The sequence below is a fragment of the Atractosteus spatula genome, chromosome 4 (assembly GCF_055471065.1).
Source record: "Atractosteus spatula isolate fAtrSpa1 chromosome 4, fAtrSpa1.hap1, whole genome shotgun sequence".
Classification (NCBI taxonomy): domain Eukaryota; kingdom Metazoa; phylum Chordata; class Actinopteri; order Semionotiformes; family Lepisosteidae; genus Atractosteus; species Atractosteus spatula.
The window spans coordinates 53,028,303-53,047,392 of record NC_142709.1 but is presented as its reverse complement, the minus strand read 5'-3'; the positions used below and the strand labels follow the sequence as shown (position 1 = coordinate 53,047,392).

General features: G+C 37.8%; 1 protein-coding gene across 14 annotated transcripts in view; it reads left to right on the top strand.

Annotated features, from left to right (window-relative positions):
• mecom (MDS1 and EVI1 complex locus) overlaps positions 1 to 19,090 on the top strand; it is a 187,462-nt gene that overhangs the window by 57,198 nt on the left and 111,174 nt on the right. For all 14 annotated transcript variants that reach the window (XM_088912595.1, XM_088912589.1, XM_088912586.1 and 11 more), the window contains exon 2: positions 9,375 to 9,712. In XM_088912595.1, the coding sequence (XP_088768721.1) occupies positions 9,375 to 9,712 (338 nt within the window). The remainder of the gene's footprint in view (positions 1 to 9,374; positions 9,713 to 19,090) is intronic.

Below are 19,090 nucleotides of genomic sequence, written 5' to 3'. Positions count from 1 at the left end.
TTATTTTCCGTAGTGCAGTACGAGTGTTATTTTAGATACACATCCAAGAAATGACGTCCGTTGGAAAGAAAGGAGTGATCTAATCGCCCTCGGTATTGGAGCTTGTTATCAAATGATTGGAATTAGATGGTATAAATCGTAGCGCTGGTTCTCCCTGTTCAATTGCTAAAGAAAGTAAAGGCTAAAGGAAATCAATTGAAACTAGCAGGTAACAAATGACCGGTCTGGGGCAGACACAGCAGATGGAGAAAATAGAGTTGTGGACACAAATTACTAGAGGATGCAGTCATGATATTTCTCATTCGAAGGTTGAGAAAAATAGAGAGCTTTACTGAAGGAGAGGGTACTTAAAGCCTTAGTTCTTTTAAGATAATTTATTTCATCATTTGTTCAGCCTATTAAGGCTATACAAAGAGCTCTTCAATGTTGGAGTCGAAAGCAGTAGCCTCAGGCTCTAGTTTTGACTATGGCAGTGGTCTCTCCCTCACTGTCTCCTTCCACTCTCCTTTTTTGTTAATTTAATGTACTAACATGTTTTTGTCCATGTGATTTAATTATTATATCTATAGCAACAAGATAACCACGTTTAGCCGTGTCATAGTGTTCTTAAATAGTAGGAGAGATTGCGCTGTATATATCCATTCCATTGAGATATGGATGCCACAAGTATAAACAAGTATATAATACTTATGTTACAGCTGAAGGTTTTATGATGCCAAATACAGGACAGTGCGGAGTCATACATCCTTTTTTGTGAATTACTGTTACAAAAGTTACAGTGATAAATTGTGGATGTTTTAATGTAAGATGAATCATGTGATATTTAGGTAAAAACACATTTGTTTTGTGCCACCTGTTTCCATACAAAGTGTATTTAATTTTTTCATCTCTTTAATTGTTTTTCCACCCTAATAAATCTGAAAATGTGTTTTTTTTTGTTTTATATCCAGTCATTTTCTTGAAGGTGACTAAAAAAATGGACATTATTACATCAAGGCATAATGAGGTGTTCCTTGCTGTAGAGCTAATCCACAGAGAGATTCGGTTTCCAAAGCAGTTTATGTTTTCCTACTCTAGAGTTAATACATCTGTAATAAAATCGTGCATAGTGAAAGTATTGTCTCATATTGGGTTCATTCACTTGGTTGTTGCTGGGTTTGTTTGGAAGAGTCATTGTACCTACTATATATACTGTTTTGTTCTTTCATTTTATAATGATGTCTTTAGGTTTATACAGTTTTGAAGATGGATTCAGATTTAACACTGATGAGTTAAATGAAGGGTGGTGTGGTGGCAGAGTGGTTAGCACCACTGGGGCCCTGGGTTCAGTTATGGATCTGGCATGTTACCTGTGTGTAAGTGGAGTGTAAGTATGTTCTCCCTATGCTCATGTGGGTTTGCTCCTGGTGCTCCAGATTCCTCCTATAGTCCAGAGACATACAAGTAGGTTAATTGGCTTCTGGGAAAACTGCACCTAGTGTGGGTGTGTGCGTATCTGTGTCTGTGTGTGCCCTGCGATGGACTGGTGTCCTGTCCAGAGTGCATCCTACCTTGTGCCCGTTGCTTTAAACTTGAAAAAGATGGATGAAGTTAAGTGAACAAATATTTATTATAGATCACATAGGCCTTTTTCCATGTACATGTACTACATCAAGAACTAAGTACAACAAAATTGGGAAATATGTTAATTTGAATTATACTTGCATGAAGAATGAAGGTAGTTCCTTCATTGAACAATCAAAAATACATCACATGGTTGAGTATGAAAAATATGAAAAATAAAGTGAATAAGTGAATTCCTAAGAATTTGCCATATTGATATGAACATACTGCTATTGTTAATTATTGATCTCTGTCTCAGGGATGTCATTAAGACCTCTGTCAGAATTTATCAACCTGACAATCTTTTTTTAATATTCTTCAAATTTCACCCCTAAGCAACAACATTTCTTTAAAACATTCTCATCAAGACAAATTTAATAATTAAGCCAGATAAAGACATTTTATATACTGAGCATCAAAGGAATCTCTATTTATCCATATATGTTTTTTAAATTAAATACACAGATTATGGAATTTCAAAGTGAAAGCTTCTGGCAACATGATAATTGATCAAATTGATATAATGCAGTGTTGCAACTGGAATACCTTGCCTATGTATGTACATATATATTGTATGTAGTTGAGAAATCGGTATATAAATCATTTGTATTTTCCCTGCTTTACTCTTTCATGCCTGGGTTCCTGGTTCGTATTCAAAAGAAGATGGAATATGCGAAACATGGAAAAACACTCTTCAAAATGCCCCCAAACATATGTTTGGGTTTTGTTTGACAGCAATAAAAAAACTAGCAAAAAGGCTGGAAGAATGTGTAGTAGATTTTAACAACCAGTGCCCATTAAGTTTCTATCCTAACCTACAGTATTGCGTTTAAAACACTGGTTATTTTTCATCAGATTATTTGTAGAGGCCTTAAGAGGAATCCAATGTTACAATTCCACCACTCCCTACAAAATTCATAACTGATTACAGTATGTTGACCGCTGGTTTATATAAAAATATTAAGTTGCATTACTGAAAATGGTGCTGTAAATAAAAAGATTTTCTTAGAAAAGTTAAATAGGAGCTTAACAACATTACAAGTTTTTTGTGTTTAATGCAGCACTTTTCCTTTTTTAGTATGTTTTACACAGACCACATTTGCACAGTACAATAACAATGTACATGTATATTATACAGGCCTTCTTATCTTTTTTTTCTCTTCATGTTTTACAGATATTTTTGTAGGGTTTCTTAAGGACTATATGCACTCAAAACAATGTAGTTGAATAATGTTTTGTGAATATAGAGAGGGAGAAAAGTGAAACATTAGAGCTTTTTGGTTTTTTTCCTTTTTACACTCGACCTGCAAAATTATGGAAACAGGTCACACTGTAGCCCTTATATCATCGGTGTGTCAGAGAAATCAAGCTGGATTTTTATGGTAGAGACCAGGCTTCCTGGACCACAGCTATTACACAGCTGACCCACCAAGTGACAGCTAATACAGGTGGCCTTGCCGGCAGAGATAGATGTCTGTGTGGTTCAGATGTACAGAACAATATGCTAACGGTTTTGTATAACAGACCAGTCAATGGGGTCCAAGTGTGATGGTCTGGACAGGAGTGTCTAATTGCTACCAAGCTCTTCCCGTAGTGATTGATGGCAGTCTGAATGCAAGGCACTACAGTGCTCAAGTCCTGGTACCATCATCTAATTCTGATGTCATAGCATTCTAGTAGTTTAACACATCTTCATGCTGCACATGTAACAGTGGCTTTCATGCAAGATTAAATTGTGACGTTTAGAATAGTGATGTGTCGTGGACACCCTGTGTTGTCAAACAGCATGATTTGATATAATCTATACCAATTTACCATTACTGTGTTTTTATAGTTTACAGTCATTGGACATTTGTGAGAGTAACTGGGACAATGTGGCATCTAAGGCTTAGAGACTGGTGAACAGACACATGTCCAGGTTTTATGAGAGTAATAGCATAGAATCCTCCGAGACAGCATCTGCAACCTGGTGCGAAGCCTGTATCACAGAAATACAGCTTGTATTGTGTCCAACAGTGACCTCACACTCTGCTAAACTGTGAGCTTCAGAGTAGATCAGCATAATGAATTTACCTGGGTGATGCTTTTGCAATAAAATAACAGTGCACCTGCTTTTCACATTTTTCCATTGTGAATTTGCTGCAATTTAAAATGATACATTTCTTTTGATGCTCATTATAAATTGAATATTGGGGAGACTGGAGTACTGAGAAGGTTGGCTTTCTTGTTAGACGTGTAAGGGTGCTCATGCCAAAGCTTTAGGGGTGGTTAATCATTACAGGAGATTCTCCAGGAATGTCCTTTGCATCACTTAACAGCTCTACTTAGGCCTTAATACAAGTCAAGATGGGCTTGTCCTGTGAGTAGTCAATGGCATTGTATTGTGACAAGAAATGGGCATAAATGAGTGCAAGTTTCTGATGGGAGCAATAGTGGATGCACCTGTTTTCATTTACCTATATGGTTTAAGTACTGCATATAGCTATTTCCATATACCTATACAGCATAAGTGCTGTATATATCTATTTCTGTTGGAAAAACTATTCCACCAGAACCCCTTTTGGCAGTCTGTCTGTTCTTTCATTATGTGCTGATTTTTTTTGTATTGCCTTGTTCAGACACAGTATTTTTTCACATTACTTCTAGGAATGTTTTGGACTGTTCTTGGCTTTATGTGTCTGCTAAAAAAATACTTCTGAAGTCGTAAAATCAGAGTGATTTTATATGTATGACTGAATAGACTTAAAAAAATGTTGGTTTGAATCTTGTGCTTTTGTTTTGTTTTTTCACTTTTAGGCATAGTTAATATCAGCAAAGAATTATCAAAGCATTCATCTGAAATGTCTGAGGTGTTTGGATGAGAATCTTGAAGCCATTGTGTATTTGGTGAAGATTAAATTTGAACTTTAAAACCAGCATGAACATGCCTGGTCTAAAACAGTGCTTTAACGATTCGGTTACCTGCAGCAGCCCTCACAGTACACCATATGGCCTTCTTCACTTATAAAAACCTAACCATATTACTGAGGACTCCACAGAAAATAATTAAAATCAATTTAAGCAGTAGATTAGGTTTAGGACCACGGTAAAGCTTTATAGTGTTTTAAAAGCTATTTGTCCCCCTGAGACAAGCACAAGATGTGTGTAAGTTAAACTTTTGTCAAACACAATCCGACTGTCTCACCACAAGAACACGAATCAGAACTGACTATCACACATTACCTCGGTTTAAACTTTCAGACAGAGCATTCTCTGTTCACAGCCTGTATGCTGGAACAAGGCTGTTTAAAGAAGGTCATCTGTGTACCTACTGCAAGTGACAACTCCGTCAAACAAATGATTGCTGAAGTTTCTGAAGATATTCAAGACGGCTGCAGTTTTAATGGGCTGCACAAGCACATGGGCTTTGCAGTATGCACGGTTTCAGTTTTCCCCTGGGTCTGTCAGGGACGCCACAGTTACCCAGCATGAAACCCTAAACATAACCTTATGGGTGTTTTGTGTCTTGCAGCTGTTTCTCCATGGGAACTCTGTAGCATGTCTGTATGTTGCTGAAATTGCAATTCTTTCTACCTTTTTTTAAGATGCATACAACATAAAAAATGCCATTTGCATTTTTTTTTGCTTTTTGCCATTTGCATGAGTTATTTTAACAAGGAAACTCTAGCAGTATCTTGCCCAGGAATTAGAAATGTTGTGCTTTTTTCTTGAGCTTTCCCATTGTATTGCTATTTAAAATCAAGCTAAAGCAGTGTATAGTATTTCTAGTGGTGGATAGTTCAAATGATAAAAGCACAAACGAGAAAATCTACAAGAAGTCCACTTTTCATTTATTTAATTTGTTCTTTTAATGAAATGATATCTGTAACCAGTTCTGTCTTGAAAATAGGTTTGCGAAACTTGGCAGAGTGGTCTTATCACTGCATAGTCTGTAATTAGCTTTTCTCTTTCAAATTAAGTGACGGGAGAGATAGTACAAGGAACTTACAGCTACTGGAGTACAAAGAGTAGAGTTGTAACCTCACCTGAATGGCAGGTTGTTAAATGATAAAGTTATTTCTTGAGGTTGGACCTTTTCCTGAAGTTGTACCATCACAAGGAATGTCGAGAAACAAGCTAAATCCTCTGATGGTGAAATCTCAGATCAACAAGGAAAGAAAAATTCCTTGTGCATATCACATTTCCAGATAGTACAGGCTATTTGCTCAATGAAGGGCATTGCACAGAACCACAGTACTGCCACCTGCAGGCCCACTTGTTATTGACATCTTCCTGGTGTATTGTACTATACCACATGTTTAACCTGTATGATTATGGTCCTAAAAGGACAGACAAGTTGTAATTGCTTAAAAGCATTCACTTCCTTGACTGAAGACAATAACACCACTCACAGATTTATTGTCTCTCAACACTATTTCATTTAATCTTTTCGTTGTGTGAGGTCAAGCCACCCAAATCCATATAGAAAAAAATCAAATATGTTTTTAAAAGTTATTTTAATCATGTGTGATTAAATAGAAGTCCAGGGAGTTTTTTATCTACATAGGTGGGTTTCTGTAGTTATTACCCAAATATTACTTAGAACTGTTGGAAAAAAAATACTGTATATAAAATATATAATATATAAAATGTACACAGAGAATGCCTTTACAAAACTTAGTCACCCCTCCACAATATTTTCTCATTCTATTTCAGTCTGGGCTTGCAATTGTGAAATAGTACTCTATATTTAATATCTATATACTGTAGTGTACTACACAATTAGAAAGCTAAAAAGTGCAGAAAGTACATATATGAACTTGTGTTTTGAAGATAATTAGAAGATTCAGTTACTTAAGTATTCAACCCCTTTGCTATCATAAATCACTTCAGGGACCAAAGAACAGTTTGAAAGGACACAAAATTAGTGTAATAGTCTCTGTCTGCGCGTAATCAAAGTGGTTCAACTTGACTTCAGAGTAAATGCATCTGTCTCTGTGAGTTCACTCAGATACATATTGAATTTCAAGCTACAACATTGAGATAAGACAAATCAACCACAAAGACCAGGCAGCTTTTGAAGAAAGTCAGGGATGGAGTAGATCAGGAGAAAGTTAACATTAAGAAGTCGAAAGTGTGTCACATCACCCAAACACTACCTAGATCAGGCTGCCCTTCCAAACTGAGCAGAACTGCAGAACTGGTTAGGGGTTAGGGATGGTCACTGTGAAGCCAACAGTCATTCTGAAAGATTTGGAAAGTTCTATGTCTAAAAGGGGAGATGCTGTTCATACTGTACACTGAAACTTTTGAGGCTGGTATGCAACCTGATTAATATGGACAACACGCAGGAAAGAAGCCTCTACTAAAAGTGACTAATCTTAAATCTTGTATGAGATATACTGCAGAAGGATTTATGGTCCTACAAGCTCAACATTGTGGTCTATATGCAAAGCACTATGTCTGGCACAAGCCCAGCACAACACCATCTCAGCCATCAAGCATAGTGTCCACAGCAACTTGAATTCTTCTTATCAGCAGGGAAAGACTGATGTGAAGCATCTGGAACTGAGTGATGACTGAGCAAAGTACAGATATGTCCTAGAGGAAATCTTGGTTGAGTCACCATAGAACCTAAACCCTACATTTCAGGAAGACAATGACCTGTGGCACAAGCTCACAGCCATACTGCGGTGGTTTGACATGAACAGATAAATGGCCTTGAGTGGCCCAGTCAAAGTCCTGACTTGAATCTAATAGAAAATAGAGACTTGAGGACTGCAATCCATCAATGATCCCCAACAAACTTGTGAGAATTGGAGGAATTGTGCCAGGAACAATAGGCAAAAAATGGCTTCATCCCGCTGTGCAAAGCTGGTATAGACCTATACAAAAATCTGCCAAAGGTGCTTCAATCAAGTTCTGGTGGCTGAGTACTTAACGCAATTAGTAAATATAACTTTTCTTTACAGATTTTACAGACATTCAGCCTCCTTCACATACAGTATAACACTCTTCAAACTGATCCTTACAGTTTCATACAAAAACAGTATATTTAATCATTTGCAATTACTCAGAGGTTGAATACTTTTTTTTGGGACTGTATGTTTTATATTAAGTGTGTCTTTTGTAGTTTTTTGGTTGTTTTATTCTCAGTTTTTCAGCCCAACAGACGTATTACACCACATCAACAAATTGTCTTTTTTTTCTTAACATAGTATACTGTACCTACCTGTACGTATACTCTACATATATGTTGTGTTGTGGGACTAAAGAGAATGGTGGCAGTTACAAAAACCTGGTCTTAGTCTGTTTTCCTTTGTGGTCTGGTCCCTGATCACTGTATATTTATACACCCCTGGAAGTATGACTGACTGCTTATGTAAAACTGTTGCTCTGAATTTCATGACAGAAAGGGGAACAAGTTGCAGAGGTAATGCCTTTGTTTTTACAGTTATGTATTTGTTGATTCGTTCCGTGGAAATTGGGCAGCAGTCCAAAGGTTCGCTCTTTCTTTACTCAAGTTTCTAGTGTCAAGAGGCATCAATAAGGGTGTCCACTGATGTAAAAAGAAGCATTCTTAAAAAGTGAGGTGCCTAAGCTTGCGACTTTCTGGTCAGGCACAGGCCGCCTCCTGCGGTGCTCCAGACGGGAGCAGTCTGCGGCACGCAGGGTGGGGGGTGGGGGGTACCCGCTGAGGATGAGCAAGCCGAAGGCCCAGTGGTAGCACCCATCCTCTGGAATTCTAATTACCCTTTGAGAGGCGGGCGGCATTATCTCTCGCGTGCAAACTGTACATTTTCTGCCATGCACCTCCCAGCATCTGGAGGAAACTCCCACTGTGAAATTTCAGACTTCACCAGCAGTGCTCCGCGTTAATCTGAGCCGCACTGACAGGAGCTGCGAGGTGAGGGATACTTTCATCCTGGCACATAGCTCATCACCGGGAGCCAGTGAGCGTACCGCCACGCGTAATTCTTCCTGCCAGAGACAGACTCCGTCAGAAAGTTCAAACACTGGTGTCCACCCTCCCGTTAGTAATAATTAACCTTTACAACTGAGCTTCCTTTGAAACATGTTCGTGTTTTTATAATAAATAACCATGATGAATATAGGAAAAGGAAATATAAAACCACGCAGTAGCACAATGTGGAGACATCCGTGCCTATATATGTATGTTTACATCCATAATTAATGTTTAATTTTTAAACAATGCTTTGTACAGAACTAGTTAAATTTCTGAAGACCCACTACAGAAGTAATATGCTCAGGTACTGTATTAGAATGCAAGTTGAAAAGACATTATTTTGACAATGAACTCAATGAACTTGGCAGTATTAGGCTCATCTAAGGAACTGTAGTCTTTATCCAAGAAATGTTATAATTTACATGCGGCGCTATGATATTTGAAGTCTGGATGTTATTTTGTCAAGCAAGACATATGTGAAGATGTTTTTAGTAAAAGCCCGTACGTTTGTAAAACTAAACGACTTAGTTTAATTTCACATATGTGGGTTATGGCTTTAAAATGAATTAATTTAACTGAAACCATGTCTGCAGTTGATGTAGGTGGCCTAGATTTCCTGAGTGTCCAGTGTTTTTCAGACACAGCAACAGACACAATTAAAGATTTCTTTAAACAAAGAGATCATTGAAGACTGTTTACAGGAAGTCCACTGAAGTCTGCACATGTTGCTCGTGATTGCATATCTGTGTTGTACCAAAATGCATTTTTTGATGATTTATATAACAGGAATTCTGATGCCCACTCCTCCCGTTGGTGTGTTTTCCAGGTGATGAAGGAGAGTTTGAGCGATTCCCAGATGTTGTCTTGGGAGACCTGGCAGGAGTGGATGTTGAACCAGCCCCGACACCCTTACCTGGGCAAGACTTGATGTCTCCAGCTACATCCAGTGAAGAGTGCACACCCAAGCAGGGGTCTCCATTTCAAGCTCCCATATACATTCCTGATGACCTTCCAATACCTCCAGATTTCGAATTGAGGGAGTCTGGGATGCCCTCCTCTGGACTGGGGATATGGACAAAGAGAAAAATATTAACAGGGGAACGGTTTGGTCCTTATGTGGGAGAACAGAGGTCTGAACTGAAAGACCGTAATCAAGGCTGGGAGGTAAGCAAGGCTCTTCTCTCTAATCACAGATTATCGAGCAGGTCAGATTTCTTAAAATACTGACATGCATTCAACAAGGGTAATAGAGGAATTTCCCCTTAAATGTGTTAAATGCAAGTGCTGTCCTGATAAAATATAAAAGATTCCTTAATGGTTTAACCACTCTAATGCTGTTGAATATTGAATGCAGATAGAGACACTTTGTAACAGAAGCATAATGAGTGTGATTCATTGACAAACTTGCTCTGAAGTTCAGCCCCATCGGTGACACACAGCAGCCATTCTGCACCAGCAGCCCCACTACACAGTAGGCCAGGTGGAGAAATGAGAAATCGTTCCACCAATTGGATTTAAGAGGACATTTAGGAATTGTAGAAGTGCAGAATGGAGTTAAGCAGAAGCACCAGGTTTGAAACCACAGCCCCTTGATTGAAAATCAGATTTTACTCAAATGCAGTCATTGGATTTTCTGTTCTTATTCTGTGTTTTATGTTTGTGCCTGTTCATGTGTAGTGTACAGTAGGTACACATTTGCAAAATTTGGTTCTTCTGATTTAATATTGTATCTTTAAGGGATACTTAAAGACACCCCTAGCCTAGAAATATAGCTGACTTTACATAAATGGCATATGAACTAATCTGTCATTTGTGACATAAATCGTGCAATTAGAAGTGAAATTGTAACACAATCCATTTTTTTCTTTGTTTTCCGATAAATTTTGATAAAAACAAAAAGCTGAAGTTTACTGTGGTATTACTGTGGTACTGTGGTCCAGGTTTCTCATTAAGTGCTTTAACTCAATTAAAATGAAAAGCAATAAATTCAGATTTATCACATTTTAAGACCAAAGCTGAGCATTATCTAATCAGGTATTGGTTAGTCAAAGAAAAAATCAAAAATGGGGTCATAGGACAAGGCCAGAGGTCAGCCATTGCCACAGTTTCGTATATTGGTTTTTCTAGAACAAATCAGCCTAATTGTGCACCCCAACCCTCCTTTTACTAATTGTTTAGCTGAGATTTCCTTTATATGGAAAAAGAAGTTGGTTAACAAACACTAGTTTCTCTGCTGATATTAGAAATGGCCTTTTTCATGATAGAGATTTACACAAGTTGGATTCTTCTTTTTCACATTAGTTGGTGTGTTCAGAAAAAAGTTTAAATAAGCGACTTTGTGTGGCTCTATTTAAATATTGGACTGTTTTTCTGAGTGTTAAATAAAACTTCGGCACACATAGTAAGCATGTCTGTTTGGAGAAAATACCTCCCTTTTGATCTGGTAACATTAGCTTTAAACATCTGTAAAAAAGGAACTGTCATTCTCTTATGACAAGCATTGTCCTACATGAACTGTGCTATCCCACTGGAGGAAATGAAGAAATCAAATTTTAATCCAAGCACTAAATTTATGAGCACCTTAAATATTATGTTTTTTAAAAAGCTTAAGACCCACAAATGCTGAATCTCTGAGGAAGATCACATCCTGTGGAGGTAATACTGTATCGCTCTGTTTAATTACTACAGTGACAGGAAACTATAATTCTTTCCATTAAGTAAATAAGTTGTAAAAAATTTATTATGAAATGCCACATTATTCAGGGGGTATATTCAGTGATGACATCCTTGCATTAAATATGGCAAATGCCATTAAGGCGAACAGTCAATATGCCAATATGCAGGGGCCTGTAAAAAAAAAAATTGATTTGGTAAATGTAAGCAAGATAGATCTGTTTGCTTTCATCATCAATTCTGAGTGGGAGACCAGGTGATGTCACCAACCTGGGAGCGATAAAGATGCAGAACCATCTGGAGGGCTGGATGATAAATAGGCAACTGCTTTTGGGTTTGTGACAATACTGTGGTAGTTTGTCACTGGGGATGCCATGCTTAATAACTTCTCAACACCATCATAATAAATTTCACAGCTTTATTAATATAGAAATGGTGAGTTATGACCAAGATGGCTTCTGTAAATAAAAAGAGATGCAGCTGTCAGAGGCGTATTCTCCATTCTCCATTTGTTTCTATTAATTTCTGGAATATATGGGAATATTCTGCATCATTTGGACATGGTCATCATACTAAAGGGGCTACAGACACTCAGGGGAGAAGTCACAAAACACTTTACTCCAAAATGTTTCTTTTAGAAAACAGTGTGCACTCACAGTATACAATTTAATAAATCTTAGTGACCCCTATGTTCATCCATCCATTTTCTAACTGTTTTATCCAATACGGGGATCTGGAGCCTATCTCAGCAAGCTATGGGTGCAAGGCAAGGTACACTCTGGACGGGACGCCAGTCCATCACAGGGCACACACAGACACAAACACAGACACTCACACGCTCACACCAGGGCCAGTTTTTCCAGAAGCCAATTAACCTACCAGTTTATCTATGGACTGTTGGAGGAAACCAGAGCACCCAGAGAAAACCCACTCTGAAAAGGGGGAGAACATACAAACTCCAGGCAGATAGCACTCCAGAAATCAAACCCAGGGCCCCAGCACTGCAAGGCAGCAATGCTAACCACCGCACAGCTGTGCTGTCCGTCCATATGATCAGTTCCTCTTCATGTTACTGGCTTGAGAACTACACTTGGAATTGACGAGCACTTAGGAAGTAAGGAGCCAAAGACATCATGGAGCACATGCCAGATTTAATTCTAAATATACTGTAAATACTTACATGTCAGTGTCCACATGTACTTCTGTAGTTCATGTTAGGTTTGTTTAATGGGTTTCAAGTAGACAGATTTTGAAGGATGCCTTACCATTCTACAAACAACCAAGTCCTGTTTCAGTTATAGGCTTTGTGTCACATCTTGACAGGCCTGCTTTCCCTGGGTTGTCGTGGGTTCCCATAATCCAAAGACACGCTGATTGGGTAATTGGCTTCTGTAAAATCAGTCCTGTTGTGAGTGAGCGTGTGCTTGTGTCTCTGTGTGCCCTGCGATGGACTAGCGTCCCATCCAGGGCGTACCTTGCCTTGCGCCTGTTGCTTGCTGGGATAGGCTCTGATTTCATATACTGGATAAAGCAGTGGAGAAAATGGATGAACGGATAATTGTTTCACAGGGTATCTGGTTCAGCAAAAAGACCCTAAGCTTTAGCTAGAACTTTAAGAAATGTGAAAGCATTGTTTGAGACAAGCATTATGCACTCCATATATTGCCCTCTGGGCAGACATGGGAAGTAGTCTTACAAAAACACAAAACAGATTGACCAAACAATAAACTTAGCTAGAATAATCAGTACGTATCTTCAGAACGCATTGCTTTGCCAACTGGCTCTCTTTCACCTGGCAAAGGCATTATGACTCAGCCCTTAAGGACAGCTATTCTCTTGGCTAATCTTCTCATGGTCAGAAGTGCCTGCCTTTCTGTGATGAGACATATCAATCACAGCACTTTCACTTTGTCTCTCCCACAGCAGTGGAAGGAGAATGAGAGTCGGTGATGACAAAACGGTTTTTATTTCTCGATCTGTAAGCAAGGTCAGGTTTGGCAGAATCTTTGCATGATAACCCCTTTTTAGGGGGAAGGACTGACTGCTCATGCAGGAGGAAAAATTGGACCTACATTTCATTTCTAAGGCTTTTTGATTGTCAGGCCCTTTGATGTGGTGAACACATGATGTATTATTTTGTAACAAAATTGAACACACTAAATAGATGTTTCAAATGTAAAGACAAAATAATAACTGCTAATAAATAATTAAAATAATAACTGCTATGGTGGATATTTGCAGCTTATTACAAAATATGAGGACTCTTTAGCATTAACACACCTAATAATAGGATAATTCTCATTTAGATGAGAAGGTTCCGTGCTACTACTGTAATATTTTTTCTTAATCTTTGGTATAATAAAAACAGATTTTGTACAACAGTTCACTGCATTTTGGGGACAATTCATTAGAGTAACCAACCTCCACAGCACAGTATTGTCGTCTAATGGAAATTAACTTCACTGGGCAAAAATGTAGATCTCCATTATCTATGTGTTAAACTGCAGTGAGAAGAGAAATACATAAATTGTATTTAACAGCACTTGGAGTCTATAATGTCTTTGTTCCTGTAAATCATGTCCGACTTTCCATTTGTTTGGAGACGCACAAATCCGTGAAGAATTCACAAAGCTCCTCAGACATAAAAATCTACTCCAGTCCAGGGTCTTGCCGAATTTCTGTCCCAAATGTGCCTTTCAATGTACAGCTGTGTGAGTCTTTTCAGTTAAATGTCTCTCCGCTATTTCTATGAGCAGTGAAAAGAATGCCAGCAGTCTATTAACAGGCAATAAAGTTCAGGAAGACTATGACTAGTTTCTGGGGTCAGAGGTCGAAAGCGCCGCCATGGCCAATGAAGTAAGACAAAGGTGTGCCTTGATGAGTGAGCAGGCAGTGAAGGAGTATAGTGTACGCTGCAGGAAAGGGATGTCATAGCTAAACAGCAGAAACAAAACAGCTCTCACTCTTCTAGTTTTCTTTTTTCCTTCCTTGTCTGTAAATAGTTTGGAAAAGCCACACCAGCATTTAAAAGGCTTTAGAGAGAGGAAAGGGCCTCTAGTGATATTAAGTGTTTATTTGGCTTGACAGTCTTCATTAGAGTCAGCAAACAAGGCCAAAATCTGTTTTCCCTTCTGAATGAGATTTCTCAAAAGTTGAGTAAAGTTCTGGTCAGCAGAGAATTAGAACAAGTGCCATTTGTCAAAGTGATAGAGGCAAGGGAAAGCAGACGAGGAAATCTGGGCAATTTGAGAAGAAAGGAAAAGGTTGCCCCTGGTTTTCTCTGAAAGTCTTCATTTAATCAGCTAAATATTGACAAAATGAGGCTCAGGAAGTACTAATGTTAAACAACGCAGTACAGAGTAGACCTCAAAGAAATTGAGATTCAAGACTAGTCCAGGAAACTTCACACAATACAGGATGTCTCAATAATTGAATATGGTGTTTTAAAGGTTAATTTTAAATGTTTAAAAATATGCCTTTTTGATATAGTATGTCATATACTTTACACATTTTCAGTTAAGCCTAATGTATATGTATAATATATAAATATTCACCTACTAAAATATACAATCTAGCACTTGTTAAAACTAGTTAGTTTCATGTTGCGTGAGGTTTTTGTTTTTTAATAGATTTGAATGTACACGTGAGAAATACAAGCATTCTTCAAGTCATTGGCTCTCATTTTTTTCATATCATAACTAATGGTGAATTGGGGATTTATATCAAAAAACATATTTTGTATTTATTGTTTTTGCTTGTATTTTTCTGAAAGTCCAAATGTGTATAGAGTACAAAGAACTGTGTACTGTGAATATGCAAAGACAGTTAACTTATTTGGTAGAAAATATAAGAGAGGTAAGACAGTTAAGAAATTGGATGTTGAAGACCTAATCTACCCATTTTATCTACCCATTTTAAAAGGAAAAGAAAAGTGTAATCTTGATTTTTTTCAAAGCAGAAGCTGTTTAACTGGGGATTGTAATTTTTTTACCACAAGTCTCTAGACAAAACTGTCAGACGAGGATGTAATATTCAGGTGGACATTTAAAAACAGTGATCTACTGATTTTCTTTCCTCTTGGGAATACTGTACATCTCTGGAGAACCCTTGTCACAGATTGCCATACTTGAGTGTGACACCTTTGATTTTGTAGATTGTTGTGCAATAACATGTCCTGTTTCGTTGCATCTTCAAATTGAATAAGAAAATGAATGTGCCTAATATTCAGGGGAAAATATTATTCTGGAAAGAAAAACAACTGTGAATTTGGCTTATGAGACCATTTTTGAGTTTACAAAAGCTAAGCTTTCCAAAAAAAATTTTTCTACCCTGAACTCCTCCCATTCTAGACAGAAACTGAGGTATTCAGATCCTTTTGTCCATCTCTTCTATAATGCATTAAGAGATTAACAGTGAGCATGAATGAGGGCCTAAGGATTAGGCCACAAAAAGCTTGCCTGTTGACTACCTTACTTTCAGTGGTGATATTTTTCAGCATCCAGGGACAAGGAGAAGCCAAGAGAAGATAATAGGTACCAGAACCTCTAAAGTGTTTTGTGATTCAAAAATTCAGATGCCATGTCAAGATTTAGACGGAACGAAGGAATATTTCGAGGGGAGGCTTATTTTTTTTGTTTTCAGCTAAGCCCTTGTACTGAATGAATGCAGATGTTCCGGCACTGTCCGAGACACAGGCCCGGTTGGCGAATTGTGACGAGCTGTCTGCGAAGTGACACTAAGTTGATTTTTAGTGAAATATATGAATTCTCAAGTGCATGTGCTTTCTCGTCTTGGGTCTACCCCCATGAAAAAGAAAAAAAAAACTCCTTGAAGAAAAGAAACGAATCCAGATCTCCTTTCCTTTATGTTTCTGAAATAAGGTGACAAATACTTTTAAAAAATGAAAAGGGAATGGTTATTTAAAAGGCAGTTCGTGCCTTTTCTCTTCTTGGTGTAGCATGTATCGTATCAAATCAAAGGATTCAGGAGACAATGGTGGTAGACAAATAAACCTGGCAGCTCCTGTGCTGTGCCACATTGGATACGTCAGGTTTTTAGAGCGCAATACAGTACATATTTTTAAATGTCTCAAACTGAAAAATTAAGAATGCAAGCCTTTTGGCAGAGACGAGGTAACTAATTTCTAATTTAATGGAAAAAAGCATTACAGATTGTTAACATTTTCAGTTTATATATATCATCTTGAGAACAGGCCTACATTAACTAAAATTACACTTAAAAGACCAATTCCTTTAAAATATGTTGCATTTGCATTTCTTTAATGTGGAAGACACCTTGTGTTAATATATAATAATGTCTTTGCAATAGTGATTAAAAGCTATTGAATAAGAATGACAACTTTTTTCAAACTTTCTTTTACTGCAGTTATACCTTTACACAGGAAACGCTGGTCCTTTATGATCTCTTAAATGTCATAAAGTAGTTTTTTTTTACTGCAGCACTGCTATATACAGTAACCTGCATCAAACAGCAGTGATAGATCTTTTTATTTTAGATTAAATGACAGTACATTATATTAAAGATATATAATTGGTTTTAAATGCATCATCACATCAGCTGGAAATGTTCATAGAGATTTTGGAAAATGTGCCTGCAAATGTAAAGTCTTGAAGCTATATGTTCAAGATAATATTTATTATCTCCTCGTTATCACCATGATTTTTATTTGTAATTAGAGCTAAGCTGGTGTATTAAATTTCATCTGTCTAGTCGGTATTGTGATCCATTAAGTGGCTTGCCTTTTTCAACAAATTGAATGCTGCAAGTGGAAAGAGCTCTTTTGTTCTGTTAATTCGGTCAGCATGGAAATGATTTTCTCATTTCAGACCCCTCTCTGTCCCCCCTTATTGTGTCAATAAAATAGAGCTGTGCCTAGCAGCCCTAATCAGCTTAGAGTGCTAATTCACTGCAGTGGGATGCAATCGGTGTCCAGCTACAGGTGGAGACTGTGCAGATCTGGAATTATGGTCTCCTGGGGCCCGTTGGCTGGAAGTCCTGCTTTTCAGTGATGAGGAGGTTTATTTAAAAAGAACAATTCTAATTAAACATTCCCCAGGTTATTTTGTTTGTTTATTCCAGACAAATCATATAGACGTATACTGCTTTGCGAGTAGTTGCAGTAATAGCACAAATACAAATTCGCTCACTCATTCTTGTTGTTCTGAGAGAACTAAGGCCTTGTACGCAAAAAACTTCCTCTAAGATGATACCTTAGCATCAGCGTTGACCATCCATGTTTTATAATAATTTCATAAGGTATTTATTGGACTGCTAGTGGTGTCTCATGTCAGATGGGAATGGACAAACGAGGCAGAGAGAGAAAAGCGTAATTTCCTCAAGCAGTTCGAAGTCTTTCTCCCTCCATTCAACACTTAGAAGAAAACAAGCCTCTCGCTTTTGGCCTGGCCCTCTTTCTTTCTCTTTTTTTTTTCTCCTTCAAGAGGTCTGAAAGGGGAAAGGAAGCTAGGTTAACTAATTGAACAAAGTCAAAGTGAATTGTGAAAGGACAAAAGCGGACATTGGCGAAATTAAGAAGTGGAGGGTGCATCCCCGAGAAAAATGATAGGTGAAGGAAATAAAGATTAGGTGGGGAAGTTAAAGGGCTTGAAAGGTCAGTGACCTTATTAGGTCAAAAGAGAATACCAGGACTGCAAAGGCTTTCACCTGTAAGAAAAAGGCTCCACAGGAGGCTTATTTATACTATTAATGTTAGACCTATCCATGCACACCGTTTTGCTGAAAGGAATGTCTGCGGACAATGCATATCATGCTGAATCTTACAAGAAAATCAGGGTTTCTATAGGATTGCATGTGTAAAAGGAAAGATGCCCTAAAATCGGACGGCCCTGTCTGGATTCTTTGTTAGTTTAGTTTTTAACCCTGGCGTTTTCAGACCACTAGCGAACAGATTCGGTTCCAGCTTTTCTGTTTTATCCACTAAACCTGTTTTTTTGACATGTTAAGGTTGACGCAAGGAAACAAGTGGGGTACTGTGAAGCAGTGTTTGCTGCTTGGTGTCCTGTCTCACCAAATGACACATCGCCCAACATTTTTATTCTGGTAAATACAAAACAGTGTCAAACATCATAAAAGTGTTTGTTTGAAACATAACTTAAGGCAGGCTTCTTGGGTATTCTTTTGCCCCCTTTCAAATATGGAAAATCTCCCTGACCAGTTGAGGAAAATACAAAATCTCTATGCAGTGAGGGGATTCTAAATTAGGTATAAAATAAAAAGAAATGTCAAAAGTATTTACAAAGACTAGCATAAGTATTTGAAAGGATGTTTGAGAGCTCTGGGTGTTTTAATGCGTCTGTTTGTTTTTTCTTGGGGAGGGGGGGGATTTTAACTGCTGTATAAGACGTCTATTGTCTTTGCAGAAGTGGATGGAAGTTAAAGTGTGACTAGGATCTGATATTCAGAGCCTGAATAAAAAGGAAGGAAACCGCAATTAATAATAAACTGCAATTCTGGATGATTGGCTTTTTGTAATAAACTAGAATTCTGTTTATGTGGTGCATGATGCAAAACGAAGACCCTGTTAAATAACGTCACAGATGTGTTTTTCTGTGTTTCTTGCAGTTCTAGCTGTGCATTAATTTAACAAACATTTAATGAATTATCTTTGGACAGTGAGAAAGTTTACGCAGTTGAACAGAACCTCTCTGCCAAAAACAATGAATTTCTAGTTATTTTCAAGAAAGGCTATGATTAAAGTTTATTTCACAGATTGGATTAGTGGCTTGCACAAACTTGAGATAAAAGACATATTTAAATGATTGAGGTGTTCCTGATTATTTTCAGTTAAATTGCTTTAAAATGGTGCAATTTAGCACTTGTAATCAGTGT